This window comes from Phymastichus coffea, unplaced genomic scaffold (assembly GCF_024137745.1).
Source record: "Phymastichus coffea isolate CEN01 unplaced genomic scaffold, Cenicafe_Pcof_1.1 PCOF00033, whole genome shotgun sequence".
NCBI classification, from domain to species: Eukaryota; Metazoa; Arthropoda; class Insecta; order Hymenoptera; family Eulophidae; genus Phymastichus; species Phymastichus coffea.
Window position 1 is genome coordinate 777,631 of NW_026706844.1, and position 25,562 is coordinate 803,192.

General features: G+C 35.9%; 1 protein-coding gene across 2 annotated transcripts in view; it reads left to right on the plus strand.

The window, feature by feature from the left end:
- The window catches only part of LOC131663304 (LIM/homeobox protein Lhx5), a 251,780-nt gene that overhangs the window by 138,397 nt on the left and 87,821 nt on the right, over positions 1-25,562 (plus strand). For both annotated transcript variants that reach the window (XM_058933642.1, XM_058933643.1), the window contains exon 3: positions 14,420-14,652. In XM_058933642.1, the coding sequence (XP_058789625.1) occupies positions 14,420-14,652 (233 nt within the window). The remainder of the gene's footprint in view (positions 1-14,419; positions 14,653-25,562) is intronic.

Genomic DNA, 25,562 nt, shown 5'->3' on the forward strand with positions numbered 1-25,562 from the left:
ACTAAACAAGATCACAAAAAATGATTTTTTGAAATGCTTTGAGGATTGGAAAAAGCGTTGGCATAAGTGCATTATATCCGAGGGGGATTACTTTGAAGGAGATAAAATAAAAATTGATGAATAAATAAATATTTTTTGAGAAAAATAAAAATTCACCTTACTTTTTGATCACACCTCGTATGTTATATAATAATCTAATTCTAATTTTTTATAAGACAGATGATTTTTTCTATTCCTTCCACTCCTTCTAATCTTAGGTTCTTTTAATATATTATTTTGATTTTTATTATTATTATTATTATTATTGCTTCCAGAAATTACTTTATTTTAATCTGTTTCAATAATTACAATTTTATTATTGATTTCCAGCATTTAAAATTTACAATGGTCACAACCTGTATTAAAATCATTTAATACTAGTATGTCTGATTTATTATAATCAAATTCACGATACTAGTGTTGTCCAGTACACTTCGCACACTGACCTCTCATTTATATTAAAATTCAACTTCATACTTTAATATAATTCAAACTATTATAAAATACACTGCATAGTTACAGAAAACAGTTCTATGCTTTAAAATGCTTAACATCCATCTATTGTCAATTCAAATTGTTAAATAATATTTAATTATGTTGATATTCACAGATTTAGTTATAATTTAAAACCTTATACCTTAGCAAATTTTTATTAAGTGTTAGTTAAGCTATAGATAATGGTCAGTGTGTCAAGTTCATTTTTCCTTCTTCTGTTTCCACATAAATTTAGTAATAACAAAAGAAAGGCATCTCAACGGCTTGGCAGAACAGTTTTCTAAGAGCTTGTTTATTGTTTTTTTTATCACAGCCTTTAGAAACATAATTATTTGTAAGTTTTATTGAGTAACCCACTTGATCTAGTTTATTTTAATATAAATTGCCTTTCTCATCTATATCTATATCTGCTGATTTATTTTTATTTGAGATTTTTCTGAATGAACCTGAGCATTGCTCTAAATTTTAGAAAGCAAACCCTTTATCTGTAATGTGTTCTGTGCCACCTGAGTCAGCTATGAAAGTTATCTTATCGGGAGCAATTTTAATGAGCGTCTTACCTTGCTTGATGCTTGAGTAATGTGGGCCAGTTTCTATTGATTGGAAGAGCCTGGAGATGGCTAAAGATATGCAAATCCTTTCTTAAAAGAGCGATTTCAATCTCTACTTCTATAGTTTTAATTCCCTTTAGAATAGCCATCACCTTCCCTTTCGTCTCACGATGACTAAAGATAAGTTAAATAAAATCGATTGGCAATTAAAATCTGAGTGGATAGATGTCTTCTAAATTACTTATTCTAACAAGAAATCATTGATTTAAAATCGCCGATACGATACTTTTTAAAATTTAAAATTTAAAGTTGCAATTTGCAAATTATTAATAATATCAGCATGGTTTCCAAGTTTGTGAACAACAGAACGCAGACGACCGGGTTTGGTGTGTTGATTTGCACCATACTCGCACGATTTCCTGTAAGGCGCATAGTCTTCAGTGCGTTTATTCGCACGAAGACAAGCGCGCCCGACTTTTACTTCAGGCATATAGTCTCATCAATAATATTGTAATATTAGTTGTAATAAAGAAAAGTTCACGAGAATAACTGTCCTAATTATCAACTTCTATCCTCTTTCTCTCTCCTTTTGATACTAAATCGCGGCTATCCTGTCAAAAATCGAAAGGTGACGAAAGCCCCTCGGCGCCATACGCAGTAGAGCAAATGTCCCTTATCTTCCCCTTTTTAAATAATTAGTAGCGCAGAGTTGTCTAAGCTAGTCTTGATACGCGAATCGCAAAATCGATTTACGAAGGAAAAAACCAACATGTTACAATATAAAATAATTACATTTGTCTGAAAAACTTCAAAAAGTGCCAAATTCAGCAAATTAAATCAATAATTTCTTGTTATAATAAGTAATTTCGAAGACACCTATCCGCTCAGATTTTAATTGGCAGTCGATTTAAAATTTTATTTAACTTGCCTTCAAAGTCACTGTGACCTCTAATTGACCGGATTTGTTACATACAGGGTGTCCAAAAAGTCTGGAAACACCCAAATAACTTTCCAGGTAATTTATTTTTAAAATACGTCAAGGTCACTTTTGAATTAATTTTCAACAAGGAATTCAGCAGTGACCTTGGATTTGACCTTGAAGATGAACTTGACTTTTTTTTCAAAGACAGGTCAATTTTTTTAAATGAATAGCGCCTTTTTTGACATCAGTAATCGAAAGAGCGGGAAATTTTACGTTCAAAACTATTGAGGTAAAAAATGTCCCATTGACCTTGACGGTCATTCAAAGATCATTTAATTCTGAGGCGTTTTAGGAGAATTCGATTGATGGAAATAGACCGATCCTTGCTTTAGTTGTTTTGTTTGATCGTAATTAGCGGTACCTCAAACTTGACCTCGTTTGTATCCTGCAAGGTCGTTTCAAGGTCAAAGTTTTATTTATATACTCCTCATATGATATCGGCAATTGAAAGAGCAGAAGTTCCTATACTTTTATTTTTAGCGTAACCCAGAAACAACAACGTAGACGTAGTAATTTCAGTTCCCTTTGAGGTACTTTATTATCATGAGTTCCGTTGCCTCTCACGTTATTCAATAAATAATTTCTGGCTTTATTTATCACACATGCTTGAACTGCTCTCCATTTATTTCTTGATAGTATTCTAATCGATGGTAAAAAGCACCAACAGCATTCCTGATGTTTTCAACGGGAATAAGAGCTGATTCATCAACGATCCTTTGTTGTAATTCATTCAAATTTTGAGGTTTTGTTTTGTATACTCGATCTTTCAAATATCCCCAATAGAAGTAGTCAAGAAGCGTCAAATCAAATGATCTAGCTGGCTATTCAATGATGCTTTTTCGTCCTATCCATCGCTTAGTAAATACTGCATCTAAGTAAGCGCGAACAGTTCGTGCATAATGAGCTGCTGCGCCATCCTGTTGATACGATGTGTCATTGAAATTTTCTCAAGATATTGCTCTTATTGCAGAAACTATTTGATTCCGCAGCATAGCCATATAGTTTTGGACATTCAAGTTACCATTAATACAAAATGGTCCTATAATTCGATTATTTAGTGTTCCAGCCCAGACATTTAATTTTTATGGATATTGTGATTTGGCTTTTCTTGTCCACGAGGATTTTCAGATGCCCAGTATCTAGATGTATACCTATTCAAATTTGTGTTAAGTTAAAATGTAGCTTCATCTGAAAATACTATATTAGATAGAAAGTTGGGATTTTGAACTGTGCGAGCCATCATATCATCACAAAATTCAACGCGACGATCGAAATCATCTTCGTTTAGCTCGTGTATCAGTGTTACTTTGAATAGATGGAAATTTCCTTTCTACAGTACGTTATGAACAGATGATTTACTTATTTTGTGCTCTTGAGTGGCTCTACGAATAGAAGTATATACCTCAGTAGTGAATATTAACAAAACATTTAATAATTTCTCTTCACCATTTAATGACCTTCGTCTGTCTGATCTAGGTAGATCACTAATAGTGCCGGTATTTTCAAACCTTCCATGAATTTTTTGATTGAAAGAGTTTTTTGAACTGTTGAAAATGAAATTAGAATTCTATCAGCCCTAAATATTCCATTGAAAAGATCTCTCACAGCCTTATAAGATCGCGGCACTGGACCCCCACATCTCATCATGAGAAGCGTTATTCTTTCTCTATCAGTTAGTTTGTCCATTGCACTATTCTTTGCAGTAGGCTGTATCCATAAGCTAATCAGAATATGAAAATTCAGAAACAAGTAATATATTTTTTTGAATTGTAAACTATTGCACTGGAAAATTTTTTTATGAGCATACCAGAACAGCTTGAAAGGGCAATAACCAGTAGTTGTTCCTGGGTAACGCTAAAAATAAAAGTATAGGAACTTCTGCTCTTTCAATTGCCGATATCATATGAGGAGTATATAAATAAAACTTTGACCTTGAAATGACCTTGCAGGATACAAACGAGGTCAAGTTTGAGGTACCGCTAATTACGATCAAACAAAACAACTAAAGCAAGGATCGGTCTATTTCCATCAATCGAGTTCTCCTAAAATGCCTCAGAATTGAATGATCTTTGAATGATCGTCAAGGTCAATGGGACATTTTTTACCTCAATAGTTTTTAACGTAAAATTTCCCGCTCTTTCGATTACTGATGTCAAAAAAGGCGCTATTCATTATAAAAAAATTGACCTGACCTTGAAAAATCCGTCAAGTTTATCTTCAAGGTCAAATCCAAGGTGACCGCTGAATTCCTTGTTGAAAATTACTTCAAAAGTGACCTTGATATATATTTAAAAAATAAATTATCTGGAAAGTTATTTGGGTGTTTCCAGACTTTTTGGAACTCTGTATAAAACAGGCTTCACCAGAATCATCTAATCTAGCTCTTTCTTCTCCTCTAGAAACACCATATCCTTCAGCAGCGACCTTAATTAAACCAAACTTTGAGGCCTGCAATGGATCGGTCGGTAGGGCAATGGACTCGCATACGGTAGGCCCGGGTTCGATTCCCAGTCTCTGCTGATTGATACAAGCACCACTGAAAATAGTTTTATGTGCTTTGTTCTCAAACACATTGCAAGCCTCCGTCGCTGATTAGCACTGATGGAGTATAAATAGAGTGACGTTAAACAAAATAAAAAAAAAAATGAAAAAACCAAACCTCAGTTAGCTTTAGAAAACAAGCTAGGTTGCGTTTATCAACATTGCATCTACATGCCTCTAGTTGCAAAATATAAGTTTTAATTTCATCTAATGTTTGACCAATATGGTTTGTTCTCTTAATCATTATTTCTAATTCTTGAACTCTAAGGTATAGTTCTACTATAGCTTTTATTAAGGTAGATTTCTTTTCGGTATCAGTTGAGGAAACGAGTGATTCTATTCATATATCTATAATTTCTAATTAAATTACCAAATTTGCCTATAAAATCAAAAACTTTGCTTCTAGTATTAAGTTTCATGCTGTATAGTTCTTCCCTTATCATAGATTTATCCGTATTATATTCTACACGTCTTTGTTCTCTAATTTTGTTAAAAATTTTAATTGATTCATAAACATTAATTCATTGTTATAAATGAAAATAGTATTCAAAAACATTCAGTATAAGTTTATGATAATTTTCATCCAAGTGATTTATAATTATATTTCTAACTATACCTTTTGTTTTGTTCATTTCATTTAAAGTATGCGTTTTCTTAGAGGAATTTTTAGGATCTGCAACATCTATCACTTCTGTAAAAGACATTTCAGATCTCAATCTATCTAGCCAAACATTAATATTAGTTTTACTAGTTAACAAGTAATCTCTCTTAATATTTCTTTTAGAACTGATATTATTTGACTATATAGTTTTAGTGAGCATTTCTACTATTTAAGACAATTCATGCAACGAAGTCTTATTAAAATTTTCAGCTACTTGAGTATTATTGATATTACCATTAGTTGTTTCTTCATTAATTTGCAAAATAGAATCGTAATTTCTAATTTGTGATTCTAAGTTTCTAATTGGATGAGGTGTTGACATGACAAGAATCTCGGGGGATCAAAGTCATAATTTGTGTTTTTATTTACCTCTAATCATCTAATTTCTAACTTTTTCAATTCTAACTTCTTATCCAATAACAAATTTGATTACTGCAGAGCTCTACTCAAAGAGGACCATACGAGGGTGGTCCGATAAGTACTTAGCCTACAAAAGAAAAACGAAAATTTTGGAAAAGTGGCGTTTTATTTTTCAACATAGTCTCCTTTTAGTTCGATACACTTGGCCCAGCGATGCTCCAACTTCTGTAACCCGTCTGAAAAATACATTTCCTCGAGGTTTAAAAAGTAGGCTTCCGTGGCAGCGATTACCTCCTCATTCGACTCAAATTTCTGCCCGGCGAGTGACTTTTTCAAGTTGGAAACAAAAAGAAGTCACACGGGGCTAAATCTGGAGTATACGGTGGATGGGGCAGCAGTTCGTAGCTTAATTCGACCAATTTGGCCATGGCGACGGCGGAGGTGTGAGCCGGTGCGTTATCATGGTGGAAGAGCACTTTTTTCTTCACCAAATGGGGCCGTTTTTTCTGTAATTCGACGTAGAATCGGCCCAATAATTCGGCATAGTACAGCCCTGTGACCGTTTTGCCCCTCTTCAGGTAGTCGATGTAGATCACACCTTGTGAATCCCAGAAAACGGTGGCAATCACCTTTCCGGCCGATGGGGCAGTCTCCGCCTTCTTCGGAGCACTTTCGCCGGGTAAAGTCCACTGTTTCGACTGTTCCTTGGTCTCTGATGTATACCAGTGGATCCATGTTTCGTCGACTGTCACGAAACGACGCAGAAACTCCTTAGGATTGCGCTTAAACAGCGTCAGACATTGCTCTGAAGTTGTCTCACGGTTGCGCTTGTTGTCCGTAGTGAGCAAACGCGGCACCCATCGCGCCGACAGCTTTCTCATGCCCAAAATTTCATGCAGGACATGACCCACGCGGTCTTTTGAGATGCCTACGATCTTAGCTATCTCGCGCACCTTCAATCGTCGATCTGCCAATACGAGATCGTGAATTTTTGTCACGTTATCCTCCGTGGTAGCCGTTTTCGGAGCACCTGGACGTGGCTCTTCAAAAATCGACGTGCGACCACGTTGAAACTCGTTAAACCAATTTTTGACGGTCGCCATCGAAGGAGAAGAGTCACCGTACACAGCATCCAAGCGCTTTTTGATTTCGCTGCGCGATTTCCCTTCCAAAAACAAGAATCGAATCACCGACCGATACTGCTCTTTCTCCATTTTTCAAAAATCAACGGACACACTTGCTTTCACACGCTCTCAAAAATAAACTACAACTCCGATCCGGCTGAAATCTTGACAGTAACCATCGAGAAGGTTGTACTACGTGATAGAATATTTCTTTTACGAGAGTGGCGCCATCGGGCGGTGAGGCTAATTACTTATCGGACCACCCTCGTACATTTTTTTTGGAGATCAATGATTCTACGCAATTATTTCAAACCTTCTTCATCATAAAGAGTAGTACGAAGAGTTCTATTAATGTCTTCTTCTGTAGTAACAACAATAGATCCAGACATAGAATTGACCGCTGCACTCTTGAAAATTGCACTATTATGTATTAAGTAAAACTATCGTTGTTGGTGTCATTAAAAAAATTGTCTTATTTGCTAGTCTGTATATTAAACAAAACTTAATAAATGAATCATGAATTTTGTATTCAAATACTATTATCGTAATATATAAATATGATTTTAAAAAACATCACGTACTCATCATTGTTAATAAAGGTATAAAATTTGTACACTTTATCAATTATTAATGTCATAATGGATAGTATCTTTTTTATTAACAATTTATTGTGTTCTACGATTTACGTATTACGAGGTATCGCAGAGCTCCATGAATGGTAAATCATAATCTATATACTCGAGTGGGATTATAGAGTTGCCATGTTAACTAAGTAAACTGCAAAACTAGCTATTTTCACGTATTTTTTAATTTATTTTGCAATTCTAAAGCACTCTTGGACAAATACTGAAAGCCGCAAGTGCACTCCATATATTTTTCTTGGAGTAAAAAAAATACCGTCGACATTGTCCATTAACTAAGTTGGGACCAGTAATTGAATGCCATAAATCATTCCGTTCTCATAACAGCACGTATTAAATGGCGAAAAACTCAAACACATTGCAAGCCTCCGTCGCTGATTAGCATTGATGAAGTATACATTGAGCGTCGTTAAATAAAAAAAAAATGACGAACAATATTTTTGGGAATATCTACGCTCAGATGCATCTGTGGATCGTAAAAATTTGACTGATTCAGTTCCACATGTTCAACTACCTATCTTTCAAATTTCAAATTAGTGTTGAATTTGAATTCAGCCATTTCAAAAACATAAAATGAGGATTCCATTATATATGCATATAGAAATAATTATGCGGCTAATCAGGTGTATTTTTCAAGGCTTTTATTGATTTGCCCTTGAAGAGAATGTTACCTTGAACTGATTAGATCAAATCGACTTCGGATTTGAATTCAGTGAACCTAAAAACACACAGTAAAGATTATCATCTACGCTTCTTGAGATTTTTCTTGATTTACCTTGAAATGATCTTGATTTTGAGCTGATCGAATAATTACCTTGGATTTGAACTGAGTTATATCAAAAACATAATAATACCTGCTCTGAATGTAATTTAGGGTTTATTTTGTGCATCGCCTGATCATATAAAGTTATACTAATTTTTTTGCCTTTAACGACCAGTAGCACCTCAGATATTTATTTTGGTGAGTTGAGCTCATAAAGACTGTTGTTCAGGGCCTAAAGGCCTATATTTTCACAAAAATGTGTTCAATTTAACCGAAAAATTTTTTCCTATGTACTCGTATTATATACGGAGTCCTTTAAGTACTTTAGATTTTGAATGATTTTCTATAATTATTCGCGGCATCTGCGCTCCATGTGCATAGCACGAAAATAGAGAGTAATAATTTATAACATTATAATCTATTTTATTTTCCTTCGAAATATTACTATACCTACTAGGAAAATCCCTCATTGAGGGATTTTCCTTAACCATTGTTTATATATGAGATTAGTAATAATTTATAACATTTTTTTTTGGTTGTTGTAAATGTGAAAGTTTATTTAGAGATTCGGTCATTTGTCGCTTCATGTTTTCTTTTTTTGCGGATGGGGAAAACCCAGAATATGAACTGTGCGGCAGTTCCAGCGGTGCGCACGCGATACAAAAAAAAGGGGTTCGGTCGTCCAGCAATTGTCGCGCAGGTAAGCGTTTGGAGGGAAATTCGGCACTATAAACCTTGCATTTCTAATTGGCTCCACGAACAGGCCCAATGCGGGAGAAAACTCTCTGATCCTTCTTCAGGAAGGAGGAAGCAGTAGTAGCTCTCGAGAACTCGATCCTTGCACCTCGTAGCTCTATCTCAGCACCTCGTCGCATTCTCTTTCAGTTACCTAGTTGCTCTCTCAGTTAACTAGCTGCTTTCAATTGTTTACGTCGTTGTGATAGTTTATCGTACTAGCCTTCACTGGTAACGTGTGTGCTGAATGTGAGTGCGAGTTCCTGGTCTTACGTCACGTTCTGTGGATGACAGTTGCGTGCGAGCACAGTATCGTGCCTTTTATCCTGTGACTTGTCGAACCCACGATCGCAACAAGGGCTACCGGCACCCGTTGGCCTAGCTGAGGATATGCGTGATATCCTCTGAGGCGTCTCCGGCCCTGGGCAGCTCAGACAGCAGCAACTCGGCCCTACTCTTAAGGGTAGCATAGTGCGGGCCGTGCCCGTAATCAAGACGTTGGCACTGTGCTGCTCTAGGAGACGACCTTCCTTCTCGCACATGGTGCAGTTAGCGTCGTGTGGTAAGCGAGTAGTTTTTAACTTGAATGGCCATTCACAGGCAAAGCGAGCCTGCCGAAATCTATTAATTATAAATAAGTAGAATAACTCTTTGTACATTTGTCGATTGTATTTGCTCATATTTAGATGGCTTTTCCCTACTTATGACTGGGGTTTTTATGCCGGATAAATACGAGCCTAATTATACTTGATAAAATTATAATAAAAATAAATCCATATCCTTTATTTATTCAATATTCACTCACCATATCCATATTAATTTTCAAAGAACTTGATATACATGAGACTTATAAATTTTTTCTTATAGGGGATTCGAATTACTGTGTTGATTATATTTAACTTGGAATTTCTACTAAAGAATTGTCCAATTTGTTCAATAATATATGCTGAAACTCGTACCTTTTGATATTGTTAATTGTTTAACTTTAATTATGCATAATAAAAAAAGAAACAGTTGTATTATGGTTTGGGCCTCGCATAATAACATTTATTCAATTGTGTTTTATTATAGCTATTAATACATTATACCTATCTAAAACAACTTATTGTAGGTAAAGCACTTGTAGCTTATACTGCTCTTGGGTTGAAGTTATTATGTACTTGGATTAATCTACCGTGAGAGGGAATCGAGCTCTCAGGTTAACCTATCAGAATTTTGTGTAATTCGGGTAAGCTGTCGTGGGGCTGTTGTGGGGTTAAATTATAGTGTACATATGTTCATCTGTTGTGAAGTTAGCAGGTTATTGTGTACTTCGACTAACCTATCAGGTCGTTAGTGGCTTATTGATTCCTTGGGTTAACTTGTTGTAGATTTAGTGCTTACAAATTATTGCGCTTATACAGGGTGGCTTATTTTAAAGGAACCACCCCGAAATTTACTACGGTTGGTGTTCTACAAAAAAATTGTTCAAACAAAAGTTGTTTAGGACAATGAGGGACACCTTTTCCAGAAATCGAAGTTGACCTTGAGATTTATTTTCAAGGTCATTTGAAGATCTAAGTCATTTTTTGAATAGAAACCTATACTTTTGATCCCGGATTCGGAAAGAGCGAGAAATTCTACGTTTAGATAAGGTATTATATGTGGGATGCGGTTAACCCCCCTCCCGCGTAAGGTCATGTAGGGGTCAAATTTATTATTTTCTTCATCTATGCATAAGGATGATCGGGCAAGGGTAAGATTAATTTTAATAACCCAAAAACTCAAATAACCCAATAAACCAACCCCAATAACTCCAATAACGAATTTACCAAGTGATTATGTTAATAAGAACCCCCATTTTTTATCATGAATTCGGAAAGAGCGGGAAATTTTACGTTCAGGTAAGGAATTATGTATGGGGTGCGGTCAACCCCCCCCCCCCATCCCACCGGGGCAAGGGTGAGGTTGATAATAATAATAATAATAATAATAATAATAATTGGGTGGATATCTTGAAGGCGCTGAAAAGCAACTTTCGGATCCCACCGTACCTGGTTCGGGTTGTGGAGGATTATCTGAGAAACAGACGAATAACGTACGAGACGATCGAAGGACAGGTAACGAGACAGGTCACCGCTGGTGTGGCTCAGGGGTCGATACTGGGACCCGACTTTTGGAATGGTCTATACGATAGTCTGCTTCGGCTTGGGATGCCACTCGGAGTGACCCTCGTCGCCTACGCTGATGACGTGGCGGCGGTGATCACGGAGAGATCTCCCGAGCTGGCGCAGCTGACGTTGAACCAGACCATGAGACGAGTTGGACGATGGATGACAGAACACGGACTGCAACTCGCAACAGAAAAGACGGAACTTATGCTTCTCACGAGAAGACGCATACAGACGATACTACCCATGAGAGTGGGTACATACGAAACGGAGACCAAGGGGGAAGTCAAGTACCTTGGGGTAACCCTCGATACGAAGATGACCTTCTGGCCTCACATACAGAAGACAGCCCGAAAAGCGGCAGAGAGGATAACATCCTTGAGCCGCCTGATGGGAAACACGACGGGACCGAGATCAGGAAAGCGGCGACTGCTAATGGCGACAGCTCACTCGATCCTCTTATACGGCGCGGAAATATGGGCAGATTCCTTGAAGACAAAGAAGTACTGTAAGACAATGACGATGGCACAGAGACAGGGCGCTCTGCGAATCGCTTGCTCCTACCGAACAGTCTCTGCGCAGGCTGTCCTGGTGGTGGCGAGCGTAATACCCGTGGATCTTCTTGCCTCTGAACGCAAAAGGATCTATGGGAGCAGCGCAGACATAGGACGAAAGAACGCGGCAATCGTTGAACGCGAAAGGACGATCGACATGTGGCAAGACCGATGGACAGAAGAACGAGGTAGCAAATGGACGAGACGACTGATACGGGACGTGAGACCGTGGCTTGGAAGGAATTTTGGTGATGTGAATTTTCACGTCACCCAGCTCTTGACGGGCCACGGGTACTTTCGACGGTACCTCCACAATATGAACAGAGTACGAACACCTGACTGCAAGTATTGTGGACACGAACGAGACGACGCGGAACACACGTTTTTCGGGTGCGACCGCTGGACAAGACTCAGACGAGAACTAGAGACAACAGTTGGCAACATCACCCCCGATAACATTGTAGAGGTGATGCTGCATAAACCCGAATGGTGGCGTTTAGTCGCTACCTATACGGAAACCATACTAAGACGTAAGAACGCGGACGACTGTCTGAAGGACGACTGAGCAGACGGATTGACGCGACGTAACGACGCACGGTGAAACGATACGAACGAAGGAACACAGACAGAACCCCCAGTCAGAAGTAATATTAACATAGTCCCTGGCTGGGGGAAGGACAACAAGGAGATGGCGGTTTAGTGGGTAGGCCTGTCTTTTTTTTTTTGGGGAGTCCCACATACCTCCTTAGATCAAGACTAAGGGGAATCCGCAAAAAGGATTCCGCAACTCCTTGTAAAAAAAAAACAAAAAAAAATGATAATGATAATAATAACCCAATACCCAAGATAAATAAAAGTTTGATTATCAAGGTCGTTTTGGATTTAATCATCACGTGTGTTCGTGCCACATTTAGTAACGTGAACCAATCTAACCAATGTACGCAAAGAAAGAGTAAAATTCCTAATTTTTGACATTCTGTTATCTCTCGGGGCATATTCGTGGTCGACGTCTCTCTCTTCGTTCAATGATTCGGATTCTCACGTGGTTTGGGCACCGAAGCCTCCCTGGGTAATTTTGACGGTCAAGGCCGATATCGTGCTGCAGCAAGATATTACCGTCCAGTTATTGGGTTGAGAGGGCAAGATATTACCAGCAAGTTATTGGGTTATTACAATTAATCTTACCCTTGCTCGATCATCCTTGTGTATAGATGAAGAAAATAATAAATTTGACCCCTACATGACTTTACGCGGGAGGGGGGTTAACAGCATCCCATACATAATACCTTATCTAAACGTAGAATTTCTCGCTCTTTCCGAATCCGAGATCAAAAATTTAGGTTCCTATTCAAAAAATGACTTTGACCTTAAAAATAAATCTCAAGGTCAAATCCGATTTCTGGGAAAGGTGTCCCTCATTATCCCAAACATTTTTTTGTAGAACGCCAACAGTAGAAAATTTCGGGGTGGTTCCTTTAAAATGGGACACCCTGTAGATTACACCGTTGCAGGTTACAGTATAAAATATTTCATGTCAGCAGTTCATATAAAAATCATTAACTTCATACTTTTAAGTTAAAACATATGAGAACCCATAAGTAATTCGATAATTTTAAGGTTGGTTTCGGTTTTAAAAATCAAAACTTATAGAAATATATATTCCGTTGTCCGAAGATTTTTTTTTCAATTTTAGTACTTCTGTTATAAAACACTAAAATATTCAACTACATTCAATGATATTTTTACAAAAAATAAACTTGTCTAAATCTGAAAAAGCTATTTTGAAGGATGGGAATGGTAGTTAGATGAATTTGTCCATTTTTAAAAGAAAAATTTTTTACGAAGTAATATAAGTTTGAATTTTGTAAAAAAACGCGTTTTTTGCATCTTTAGATTAGGATATCTCGAAAATATGATACGATGGAGCAATATTAAGCGGATTCCTGTTCAACACATCAAAATCATTTGAGATACTTTGATAATGTTGGTTGAATAAAGTATTGCAGACCTGCGATAATTAATGATAGTATTTTATATAGTAATTTAAATATTTAACTATTTATTGGCAACTGAGTATAGTGCTGCTTCGTTAATCATATTCAGCATATAAAGTTCTTTCAACAATGCATGAATTCTAAATTTTTAAATGCTGTACCATCAAATGGTTTTATATTTTTCTTTAAATTTAAGTATGGATGTTTTGTTAAAAAAACACTTCACACAACTCATATGTTACTTTTAACTGTTTCATTTTATGTTGTGCTAAGTATGTCTTAAAATATATATAAAAAATAGATATTCGCAATTTGAATTATTTCAAAGGTTAACCTGTACCATTCATAATTAAAGGTTCTAAGCTCAAAACTTTTAGAATTATAGGCTTAATTATTCAATTGAAATAAAATCAGAAAATGTAATTTTATTTCAAAGACTTCATTGAATACGTACAAGGAATGACATGTCTTGTAGAAAAAACCATTAATACTATACTAAAGAATTATAAGCATACGCATACTATAATTTCGAGATTTTATAACTTGCTGTTAATAAAGGTTGCAGTGATATCACTCATTTACACTTTGCAGATTCATAGTTATCATGAACTAATGGCTTTTCTAGAAAACTGAGAAAAATAAAAATTGAATTTTAAACTGCGTAATATCAAAACTAGCATGTACTAAATATATAAACATTCAAAAAGTCTTTATATAAAAATTTTACTGGTAGTATTTATCTTAAAACGAAAGTAAAACAAGTTAAATGGTCTTCATATCCTTGAAAATCTCATAATAAAGATTGCCTAAACAAACTTATTTATTACAGACGATATGGCACAAAGTGTGGCGGTTGTTCTCAAGGCATCAATCCGTCAGATTTGGTTCGAAAAGCACGAGACAAAGTTTTTCATTTGAATTGCTTCACATGCTTAGTGTGTCGAAAACAAATGAGCACCGGTGAGGAACTCTATGTGCTTGATGACAATACCTTCGTCTGCAAAGAAGACTACCTCTCGGGAAAAACTTTGCCGATCGGTCATCATATGCACGGACGACACGGTAAGCTGCCAATTGATACTGATTTATACATAAAAATATGAAAAATATTAGACTTATTAACATGCTTGAAGATCTTTACCAGGCGATGGCAAGTCTACTAACCTCGGTGTAGGCGAGGGACAGAGCCCTCTCCCTCTGTACTAAATTTTAAAAAAGCCGAAAAATATTATCAGAGGCAAAAAGAAGCCGATAAAATTTTGTAATATGTAAAAATTTAAATTTTCATTTATAAAAAAATCGTAAAATTGAAAACTATGATTTGTTGACCAAATTAAACATGAAGACTCTGGAATTTCACTTAATTTAAGCGAGTCTTTATTGCTGTATTTATGTATGCAGTAGATTATGCATCACATACTTTAAACGAACTATTTTCAAACTTATTGTTAAATAATTTTTTTTTTCTTGAAAATATGTCTTAACCCATTTCGTATCAAGGCAACAACAATTTTACTGAGTTTTCAATGCCATAACTTTTTAACTGAACGCAGCAGAAAAAAATCGCGAAATATCATTTCCGACAGGTCAATATCTCCTTAAAATTAGTTTAAAATGTTCCTAAAAAAAGTGATGACGAGTTTTTCACCAGAAAACGTGAATATTTTTCTCAAAAAATATCAAATTTTGAACATGAAAGAGGGGAACCCGGTTATTGAAAATGCCTTAAAGGGTGACATTAGTATCTACCCTTCAAAATATCATTGAAATTTTTCCGAAATTCAAGATGGTGGATTCAAAATAGCGCCCTAAAAGTGAAAAAATTGTAACACGAATTTCTTTATAAATACTATATTTTTTTATGCAAAAACAGTGTCTTATCCATTGTCTTACAGCCATTATAAATTGTAACAATAACATATTTTTGTCGAAATTTAATAGAAATTTTTTAAGGACGACGTGAAAATGCTGTTCAAAACCTATAAAAAGTCTATAAATGCGTATAATTCTTTGTAAATGGTACATTTCCATTATGAATGAATTGCATATGATCGTTTATATATATATATATATATATATATATATATATATATATATGTGTGTGTGTGTGTGTGTGTGTGTGTGTGTGTGTGTGTGTGTGTGTGTGTGTGTGTGTGTGTGTGTGTGTGTGTGTGTGTGTGTGTGTGTGTGATATATTTCGAAGACTACACTTTTTACAATTCTTTTTACCCTCACAATCGATAGCTGAATAAATTTCATATAAAAAAAAGTTCCGTTCATAATGTGCAATTGATAATTTATATGAGATATACTCGTACAGCGCGAAACTTTCTGCAATAAAAGGTGTTTGGATTTTATCTTCAAAATTGAAATCGTGAATAATTGTTTTACAATAACTAAATTCATTATAAAAAGTTTTTCATTTATATCGTCTATATTTACATGTCAACTAAATCAATATTCTCACAAATTATACTCGTAATAACATTTATAAAAACATTTAAAAAAAACAAAAAAAAGAAAAAAACTCTTGAATCAGCGTTTACCTCCACGTCATAAGAGTTGGACAACAACAGAGTATTTTGACACCATGAACAGGACTTTTTTTTATATGAAATTTATTCAGCTATCGATTGTGAGGGTGCAAAAATGGTAAAAAGTGTAGTTTTCTAAATATATCATGTATATATATATATATTGTGATGGTAAACGTCAAAGTAGCGCTGATAACCTAACTTAATTGCTGCCTGGGAGGGCAGCACCTACCGGGGGGACGAAATACGTAACGAAGGAATTCGGCGCGCGAGCAGAGGGAACGCGCGCGATTGAAACCAGGGGAGTGAAGCTTTGACCATCATTGTGTTCGCCCGCTTTTCTTTCCGCTATCGCCGATCTTCGTGCCATCAACGCCAACACGATAAGAGAAGAACATAGAGATGAGTGCCAGCTAGCTGTGACCGCTGTTGCCAAGGCGCCACACCAAGGTTCTGTTCGTGTTACTAACAAGTGTTTTTCGATTCGCTTAATTCTTATTGCTTCCACTCACTTTTTCCTAGATCAGATGACTTATTGGTTGACTGACGCCTGTCTCCGCATGCTCTTCAGACTACATTTTGAGCATAGATTATTACGTTCGCCCTTTCAACAAAGTCGCGCGAATAAAAATATAATTAAACGGTCCTACCCCGTTACAATATATATAAAGAATTATACGCATTTATAGACTTTTTATAAGTTTTGAACAGCATTTTCACGTCGCCCTTGAATTTAAAAAAATTTCTATTAAATTTCGACAAAAATATGTTATTGTTACAATTTATAATGGATGTAACGATAAGACACGGTTTTTTGCATAGAAAAATATAGTATTTTTAAGGTATTTATACTTTATAGTATTTATAAAGAAATCCGCGTATTTACGATTTTTTTTACTTTTAAGGTGCCATTTTGAATCCACCATCATAAATTTCGGAAAAATCTCAATAGGATTTTGAAAAGCAGATACTAATGTCACCCTTTAAGGTATTTCCAATAATCGGGTTCCATCGGGTTTCCTTCTTTCATGTTCAAAAATTGACATTTTTTGAGAACAATTTTGAAATTTTCACTTTTTCTGGTGCAAAACTCGTCATCACTTTTTCTAGGAAAATTTTAGACTAATTTTAATGGCGGCATTAGAAAGAGGAGACTTTAAACTATCGGAAATAATACTACGTGATTTTTTTCTGACGCGTTGAGTTAAAAAGTTATAACGTTGAAAACTCAGTAAATCTTTTGTCACCGTGGTACGAAATGGGTTAAGCGATTGTTCATAAGTATGTTATTTTGTTTTGTAATAAAGAACGACCCATAAACCGAGAATTGGTTATGCCCGCGACCATCTGCACAAATTATTCAAAAAAGGATGGATTCGAGAGGCACGAATGTTCTAACGGTTGAATAATATACCAGGCGCGTATATTAATAGTGTACAAAATTAATGCTAAGACCGAGGTGGGGGCCGATAGGACTGCTGGGCCATACGTACGACAACGCGACATCTGAACATGTAAAGAGAGATAGAGAGAAAAAGAGAGAAAAAAAGAAAGAGAGAGAGAGCGAGAGAAGCAAAGACTCCGCGATACAGCGACCGCTTCCTGGCTGCGACTTATTCTGATACACTTGCTATCGCTATTGCCGCTAGCCGATGCTCCTATCGCTTGCGTCCGGTTACTGATTGTTGCCGTTAAGAAAATTCTTTTATGCATCTGAAAACTTTTATTTATAAATTTAGTTCAAAGCAATTTTTGATTTACTTTGATTGATGATTAATAATTTTATGTTCTTTTTTTTCAACCTCATTTTTTCTTCTTGATATACCACCTAACCTAAGGTATATAGGTATATCAATAGAAAAAGTCATTATTAAGTGAGAATAAGTAAATAAATTAAGATTAATTTATTTATAAGTAGACAGGTAATGAATGTAATTAATTGTCACTAAAAAATATATAATACTTTTGTGTCAATACAATTAATGCAAAAGGAATAGGTTCTGAAATTATTTTATAGTTATGGTTTGCTGTAACTATAGATTTATTGTCTTTGATTTATAATAGATTTAATACTTTTGTTATATCTTGACTTTGGGGTCAAGATTTATTATGCAATTATTTATGTTCTTACTCTTTACTTATTTATAGTTGTAAAGGGAGAATCATTTTTTTTAATTAATGTTTACCCACAATTTTATTTACCAAATTATTTACGTGGGTATTTAGAAGGAAAAAAGCTTCGGCTACTAAGGAACCTGCTGGTCATGCAGATTGTGACGCTCGCATGTGAGAGCGTTTGGAATGGGAAACAGAAGAAAGTTCAATACTACAATTTATTTAATTATAAACTAAAATAAAGATAATAACAATTTTCATTTAAAAAAAATCAAAGAATAAGTCCTTTGCTGGTGTCTCCCGTTCAGACAAATGTTCGGGCTGAAGCGATGTTCTTGGAGAGGTGCTTAACCTCTGTAAATCGACATTTCTATATGGCATACAGCGGTGAGTCTCTTCGGCAGACGCGGGCAATCAAAGGTCACTCAGCGATTGCATTTATACTCATCACGGAACACTAGATCGTCCTGAGTCTGTGCATGGTCGTTATACGCGCGCCTGCGAAGAAACGGACACAGTGAAGAGAGAGAAGAGAGCTCATACTATGCTGGTTGCCTTCAGCTGCTACACTTTCTCCTTCGGTGAACTTGAGCATTCGTGGTGATGAACCGAACGCCAACGGATGTGCTGCAAAGGTCGAGAATAACCTAACTCATCAAATCAATGTCCAACAAAACTACAGCGCAGAGTCTTCTGATCTCCCCGATCAGAATCCAGCAACGGAACTATCTCAATTTTCTCTCTTTCCGCTCTCTTATTTTCTCTCCCCTCGTTTTTCCCCGCGCTTCTCCTCGCCTTTATGGTCCGTAGATAATCAGATCTCAGTTCCTAAGTTACTAATTCACACCTCAAATCAATAAACCAGGCATTAATAATGCACTAAAGTAATTACACAGATGCCCGGCCTAAAGATAACGCATACAGACAGCGAAAGGTCAGAGACGACAGGAAAATCGTTACTAAGCATATCACATAGTTTATAGGATATAGTTTAGTGGATAGTAGGACTTACTTGGTTATTACTTTCATCGCAATTTGTTACTTGTTGACTCAACTGCTCTAAATAATAATTTAATCTAGATAATGCTATTTATCTTTGCCTAGACGAAATGTAGTCGAGGTTGATAAACACAAGTCACAAACATCGATTCTGCCAATTGCCCCCCTAATAGGTTATTTCCAGGTCAATGTTGTTTTTTCAATGGAAACACTTATTTTTTATGAAGGATTTAGGTTCCTTGTCAAAATCTACGTTCAGATAAAGCTACATGTGTGGGATACAGATAATTTCCCCAATACCCCCCCCCCCCCCAATATCATTTCAAGGTCAATGTTACATTTTCGATTCGAACCCGCATCTTTCACTAGAGATTCAAATTCTGCATAAAATCCTACGTTCAGATGATATTTCGAAAATGAATGATGAATCTCTGGTACCCTTATTTTCACACTTTCTAACACATGTAGCTTTATCTGAACGTAGATTTTGACAAGTAACCTATTGTATATTCAATAAATCAATACTCAAGCTTGTAATTTAATTATGATTTATTGTATAATGTAAGAAGAATCACATAACAGAAGGAGAGTTGGTATTCGACTAACTAACGCTACATTCATGATAAACAAGAGAGCGCAACGCTATTCAACTATTTAGAATCCGTGATAAAAAATAGGGGTTTCCATTAAAAAAACAACATTAACCTGGAAATAACCTTTTGGGGGGAGATAATTGAGGGGGGGTGGGTAATCGGGAGGTGGGAGGCCCCGAGACCCCACACATATAACATGATCTAAACGTAGAATTTCACGAGGAATCCGAATCCGTGGTCAAAAATAGTGGTTCCTATTCAAAAACAACATTGACCTTGAAATGACCATGAGGGGTCGCGTTTAGAGTCAAATCCAAGTTCATCAACACATGGCCCCTTTGATCTTGAATAACTTTCATGTGAATCATTTTTTAGCTTTCCGGATTTGTTTCTGAGATATTCAGCTGTGAAAGTTGAAATGGGACACCCTGTATAATAACAGCAAGAGCAGCGACGAGTTTAGGAGCGTGAGTCACTCTCTCTCTTTCTCCTGTAACCGTATCTGAACAGATCCGCGAGTATCGTCGACCCGAGTTTCTATTTGTCCAACCGTGAGCATTAGTGCCACGGTTGTGCAATTTATGCTACACATGGTCTGATGGATAGAATCACCGCTGCGCGAGCGTGCATTTATGCTGGTTTGCAGTGGTTCATTTCTCCTCTGAGCACACTGCCTTGACAGTCGCTATGGAAGATGCAGTATTGTCGGATCAATTTCTGTTGTTTTTGATGTTTTATTTATTTGATTTTGTAAGTGAACAGCGAATAAATTCTCTTATTGTTTAAATTTCCGGCGTAATTAATTGTGTTTTCCTTTTCCTTCCCAAATTTTAAACTCTCACGCGTACGAATGTCGTAACCTACACAGCTGGTAGGTTACTTGGTAACTAAAGCATCCATTCCTCTCGTTTCCGGAATAAATAATTAGTGAATAGAGTCGTGGGCCAACTTTGATTCTAGAAATGAATTCTTCCCTTATAATGTTTATGATGTTGCACATATTTTAAAAAGAAGTTTAACTTTAATATCTTTATTATTTTTTAAAATATGACCTTTCAAAAAGTTCTTATAATTTTTCCTTAATAGTTTGATATAATTAATATTTTTGATATACTTAATAACTGATATAATTAATATTTTGAGAAGAAAATTTGGGAAAAATTTTACCTATATTTGTAGAATTGTACAAATTGGAAAAAAATCCGTTACCTGAGCCTGTAAACCCATCCAAATAGCTAACTATCACCCATTTATAGAATACCACGTAGAAAAATTCGCTTAGGTTTAAATACAATTTTTGTCCAATCGATTGTACAAAAATTTAATTATTTTTTTAGAAATTAGACATTTTTATAAAATTAACTTTATTTTCATAACTCTACTTTAAACACAACATTGAAACATCAAGTTTTAAAATACATAATCAAAGCTTTTAAGTACGATTAGCTTTTTTTGTATGATTTAATTATAAGAGTTTTTGACGAATGCTGGTGACTTAACGGAAGTATTTATATATATATATATATATATATATATATATATATATATATATATAAGTATCTTCTATTCGTCAACAGCCGTCCAGATATGCTTCTTGGCAAAAGCTGCTGTATATGCTACAAAATAGTAATAATGTAGCGAGTTCTATGAATTCTATGTTCTATCAATATGTATTGAAGTTGACGCTAATTATTTTTTTTTTACCACATTGTATTGCTTTTTGATTAATTGCGAAATTGGTCTGGCTGATATTAAGATAGCAACACTAAATAAATAATTTATTATAATCATTTGTGAAAGTATTCATTCCTCCTCAATAACATCAAAATTATAATAGCAATAATATATTGCAAGTAATTATATAATTTTCTTACTTAAAATTCCATGTACATCGTCAGCGTGCGTAAAGACCAAGCTTAACCTCAAGTTTAGAATTTTGCAAAAGGATATTTGACGATTTTTTACCTTCCAGGCAGTATTTTTTCAAAGTTTCTTCTGTAAATACGCATTTGAGTAAAGCTCTAGCTAAGACAGTTTGTCTGTTAGATGAGAGAACTACATTTTTGAATTCAAATACGAGGTCTGTTCAAAAATTATCGCGAATTTTATATGTTTTCAAAAATCATTTATTTATTCATAAATATCTATTTAATCTCCTTCAAAGTAAACCCCCTCGGATATAATGCACTTGTGCCAACGTTTTTTCCAATCCTCTAAGTACTTCCATTGGGATGATTGAGCTTTGGTTTCTACATCATAAACATAAACCCATGATTCATCACCAGTTATGATCCTCTGGAGCATATTTAGGTTATCACGGACCGAGTCCAACACCTACTGAGCAATGTTAACGCGGTGCTGTTTTTGTTCGAAATTGAGCAGTTTTGGCACGAATTTCGCGGCGACCCGACTCATGCCCAAATCCCTGGTTAAAATCGAATGGCATGAACCAATCGATATGTCTAGATCCTCAGAAACTTCTCTAACGGTGATTCGACGATTGGTCAATACTATTTTCTTCGCTTTATCAATGTTTTCGTCTGTTGTTGACGTGCTCGGGCGTCCGGCACGTTATTCGTCGTTCACATCTTCTCGGCCCTTTGAGAACATTTTGTACCGCTAATAAACGTTGCTTTGGACCAAGGTAGCTTCACCATATGCCACAGTCAACATTCGGAATGCCTCCGCGCACTTTATTTTGTTATTCACACAAAATTTGATACAGATTCTTTGATCCATTTTTTAGAATAGGCAAAAACACATCCAAGCAAAACAGCTGTCAAAAACTAAACATTCAAAATAGCCGATCTTGTCAGCATAAATAAGGGACATGAGTACCAATATAATGCTACAAAAAATCAAAAATCAAATTTACGTAGTCTGCGGAAATTCAAAATTCGCGATACTTTTTGAATAGACCTCGTATATTGACGAATATATTTGAACCTGTTATTAGTTCAGTTACCTATAAATATAAAAAATTTTCTTTAGATTATAAAATTTAATTAAAAAATAATGAATCTTACATCTTTATACGTTCATCGGTATTTTAAAGTTCATTTTCTTGAATATATTGTCTTTACGCAAGAAGTGGATGTGCCTGACGTACTGGAAGCCGCTTTGCTATAAGTGCTATTGTCAGGCAACTTAAGAAAATCATCTTTTTCCACTTTTACCAGAACTTTTTCATCAAATGCGTCATGTTTTACTATTTTTTTTAAGGGTTTTGGAATATCATTACTGTCAGATTTGTTCACCTGTTGAAACAGGTTAACAAATCTGACGAGAGCGAGAAAAAACCCAGAAAAATTAGCAGAGACCAGCCCAAGGCGCACGGAGGCTGACCACTCTTGCATGGCATCCCTTGTTTAATCTCGGCGGGTTTTCGTTGTTCGCATCGCTTTGTTCTGGTTGGAAAGAGGTGATCGCGATAATTCCCTTTGTGATAAGTTTTGAACAGTGCGGTGTTTCGGCCGATCAGCGCTTTTCGGCGAATTCGCGGAGTAGCGAGCGAGAGCCGTGGAAATAAGTTGGAAAAGGGAAAATTTTAGTTGCATGGGACATTTTCAGTTTTCGTCATTATTGTGTCGTCAACGCATTTGGCTTGAGTTACGCGGAAGCCCGGAGCTAGTGAAACGGGCTGAGGCGAGTATCGCGGTGTTGTGATTAAGCGATTACGCTGTAAATTTGTGTGCTGTTATTACGCAGATTGCGATTGCTCGAGTCGGGTGTTTTAGCTAGTCAAAATTTGTACGTTTGAATTGTGTGTTTGTGAATTTGAAAGTTGCGAGAATCGCAACGATCATTCTCGGCTGTTTGGATTGTTGCTGAGCGTGAGCTCAAGGTTAGACGTGTTTATAGGCTGAGTAGGGTCTTTGTGTTGCGTACTCGCACCATGGGCATGCCGGCTTGTGCACGTTGAGCTGTTCTCGAAAACAAAGAGGATAAACGCGCTTAGGCCTAGTGAAGGTGAAATAGGCCTAGGAAAGCTTGGGTCTGTTTTGGTGCCTGTTTGTTTACCGCGCGGGGTCACGTGAAATACGATGCCGGTGACGAGATCGCCCAAGCATCGGAGAGCTGCGGAATCGCGGCGGCGGCCAGAAGCGTTTAGAAGGCGGGTTATGAAAATTCCTGTAGTAAAGTCAATATGGAAGCACATTCAGGCAATGCAAATTCAGGAATTGCTGATATGGATGACATCGAACGGATTAGTTACTGACGGTACGACCGTGACCGTGCAGGACAGGGCATTTCGCGCATTTTTACACTGCCGTCCATATTTATTTGCCCACCCAGAGAAAAAATTACATAAAATTAAAAGTTTTGTTACTAAGGAAGTATTCACCCTATCGAAGCCTCCGGGAGCTCATTTTGTAGGTTCTGGCGAGTACTTTAAGATACATGTCCTCCCGAATCGATTAATAATTTTTTTCCATGTTTTATCAAGACATAAAGGTAAGTAAAAAATCAAAAATTTTTTGCCCACTTTTAAGTCCGAACATTTTTATGGGAAAAATTTCCACGATAAATCTAAAAGGAGTATTTCGAAGCTTGTTCGAAGAGCTTTCGAATGCGAGGTAGCAGGATGTTTTTTCATAATTAGCTTAAAAGTTACAGACGTTTGAAAGAAAAAAAAACACTTTTTTTCGAGAATTATTATTTTGGTACCATCTACTCGCATGGAAAAACTTTACTCGGAAAAAACGTGTAATTTGTAGCGTAGAATCAACCTAAATTTTCTCAGATTTATTTCGTAAAATTTTTTTTCCTACATTTTGGAGTCGATTATTGTACGACTTTGTGGTATTCTGTAATAACTGGAATACTTTATTATAGATTGAAATGATCATTTTCTTAACAAGGAACAATAAAAAAATCAATAGTATAGAAAATATCAAATATTCAGTTTTTATTAGTCCATTATCGAAATAAATATAATAAATAAATAAATTATCAATCCATACGTTTTGATAGCTTTAGAAATTCATGTTTCTTGGTAGTAATAATAATAATAGTAATAATAATAATATATATATGTATATATAAATATTAAGAGAAACATCTAAACAGTCAAGTCACTCCTAATAACATAACAGTATGAGAATCTCACAAAAAATTATCTATTTGAATTTGATTGAACTATAAAATTATAATACTGTAATTAAATGTTTTTTTCATCAAAATGCCAACCTTTGTTCTTGATAACTGCTTTGCAGATTCTTGGCATTCTCAGGATCAAATTTTCCAAGGTGGAAGCTGGAATCTTTTTCCATTCTTCTTGCAGGATCGTCCATAAATGTTCTCTAGACGTAGGGCAAATTTTCCGTACTGCTCGGTCGAGTTCTTCCCATAATAATTCAATAGGATTCAGATCAGGTGATTGAGGAGGCCATGTCATGACTTGTAGTATTTGCCGGTTCTGCAAGCTCTCCAAATAATTTTTACAAATGTTCGAGGTATGTTTCGGATCATTGTCCTGTTGGAAAATAAAATTGGGACCGAGCAGACGTCTTCCAGAAGGCACTACGTTCCTTTGAAGTATACTTTTGTATTTTTCTTTATTTAATATTCCTTCAATTCGGATGCAATCCCCTACTCTGGACCCTCCAAAACATCCCCAAACCATCACAGATCCTCCACCGTGTTTGACAGAAGGTACAATGCACTCCCGAGAATGACTCTCATTCTTGCGCCTCCTAACATAAACTTTTCTTTTTGAACCAAAAACTTC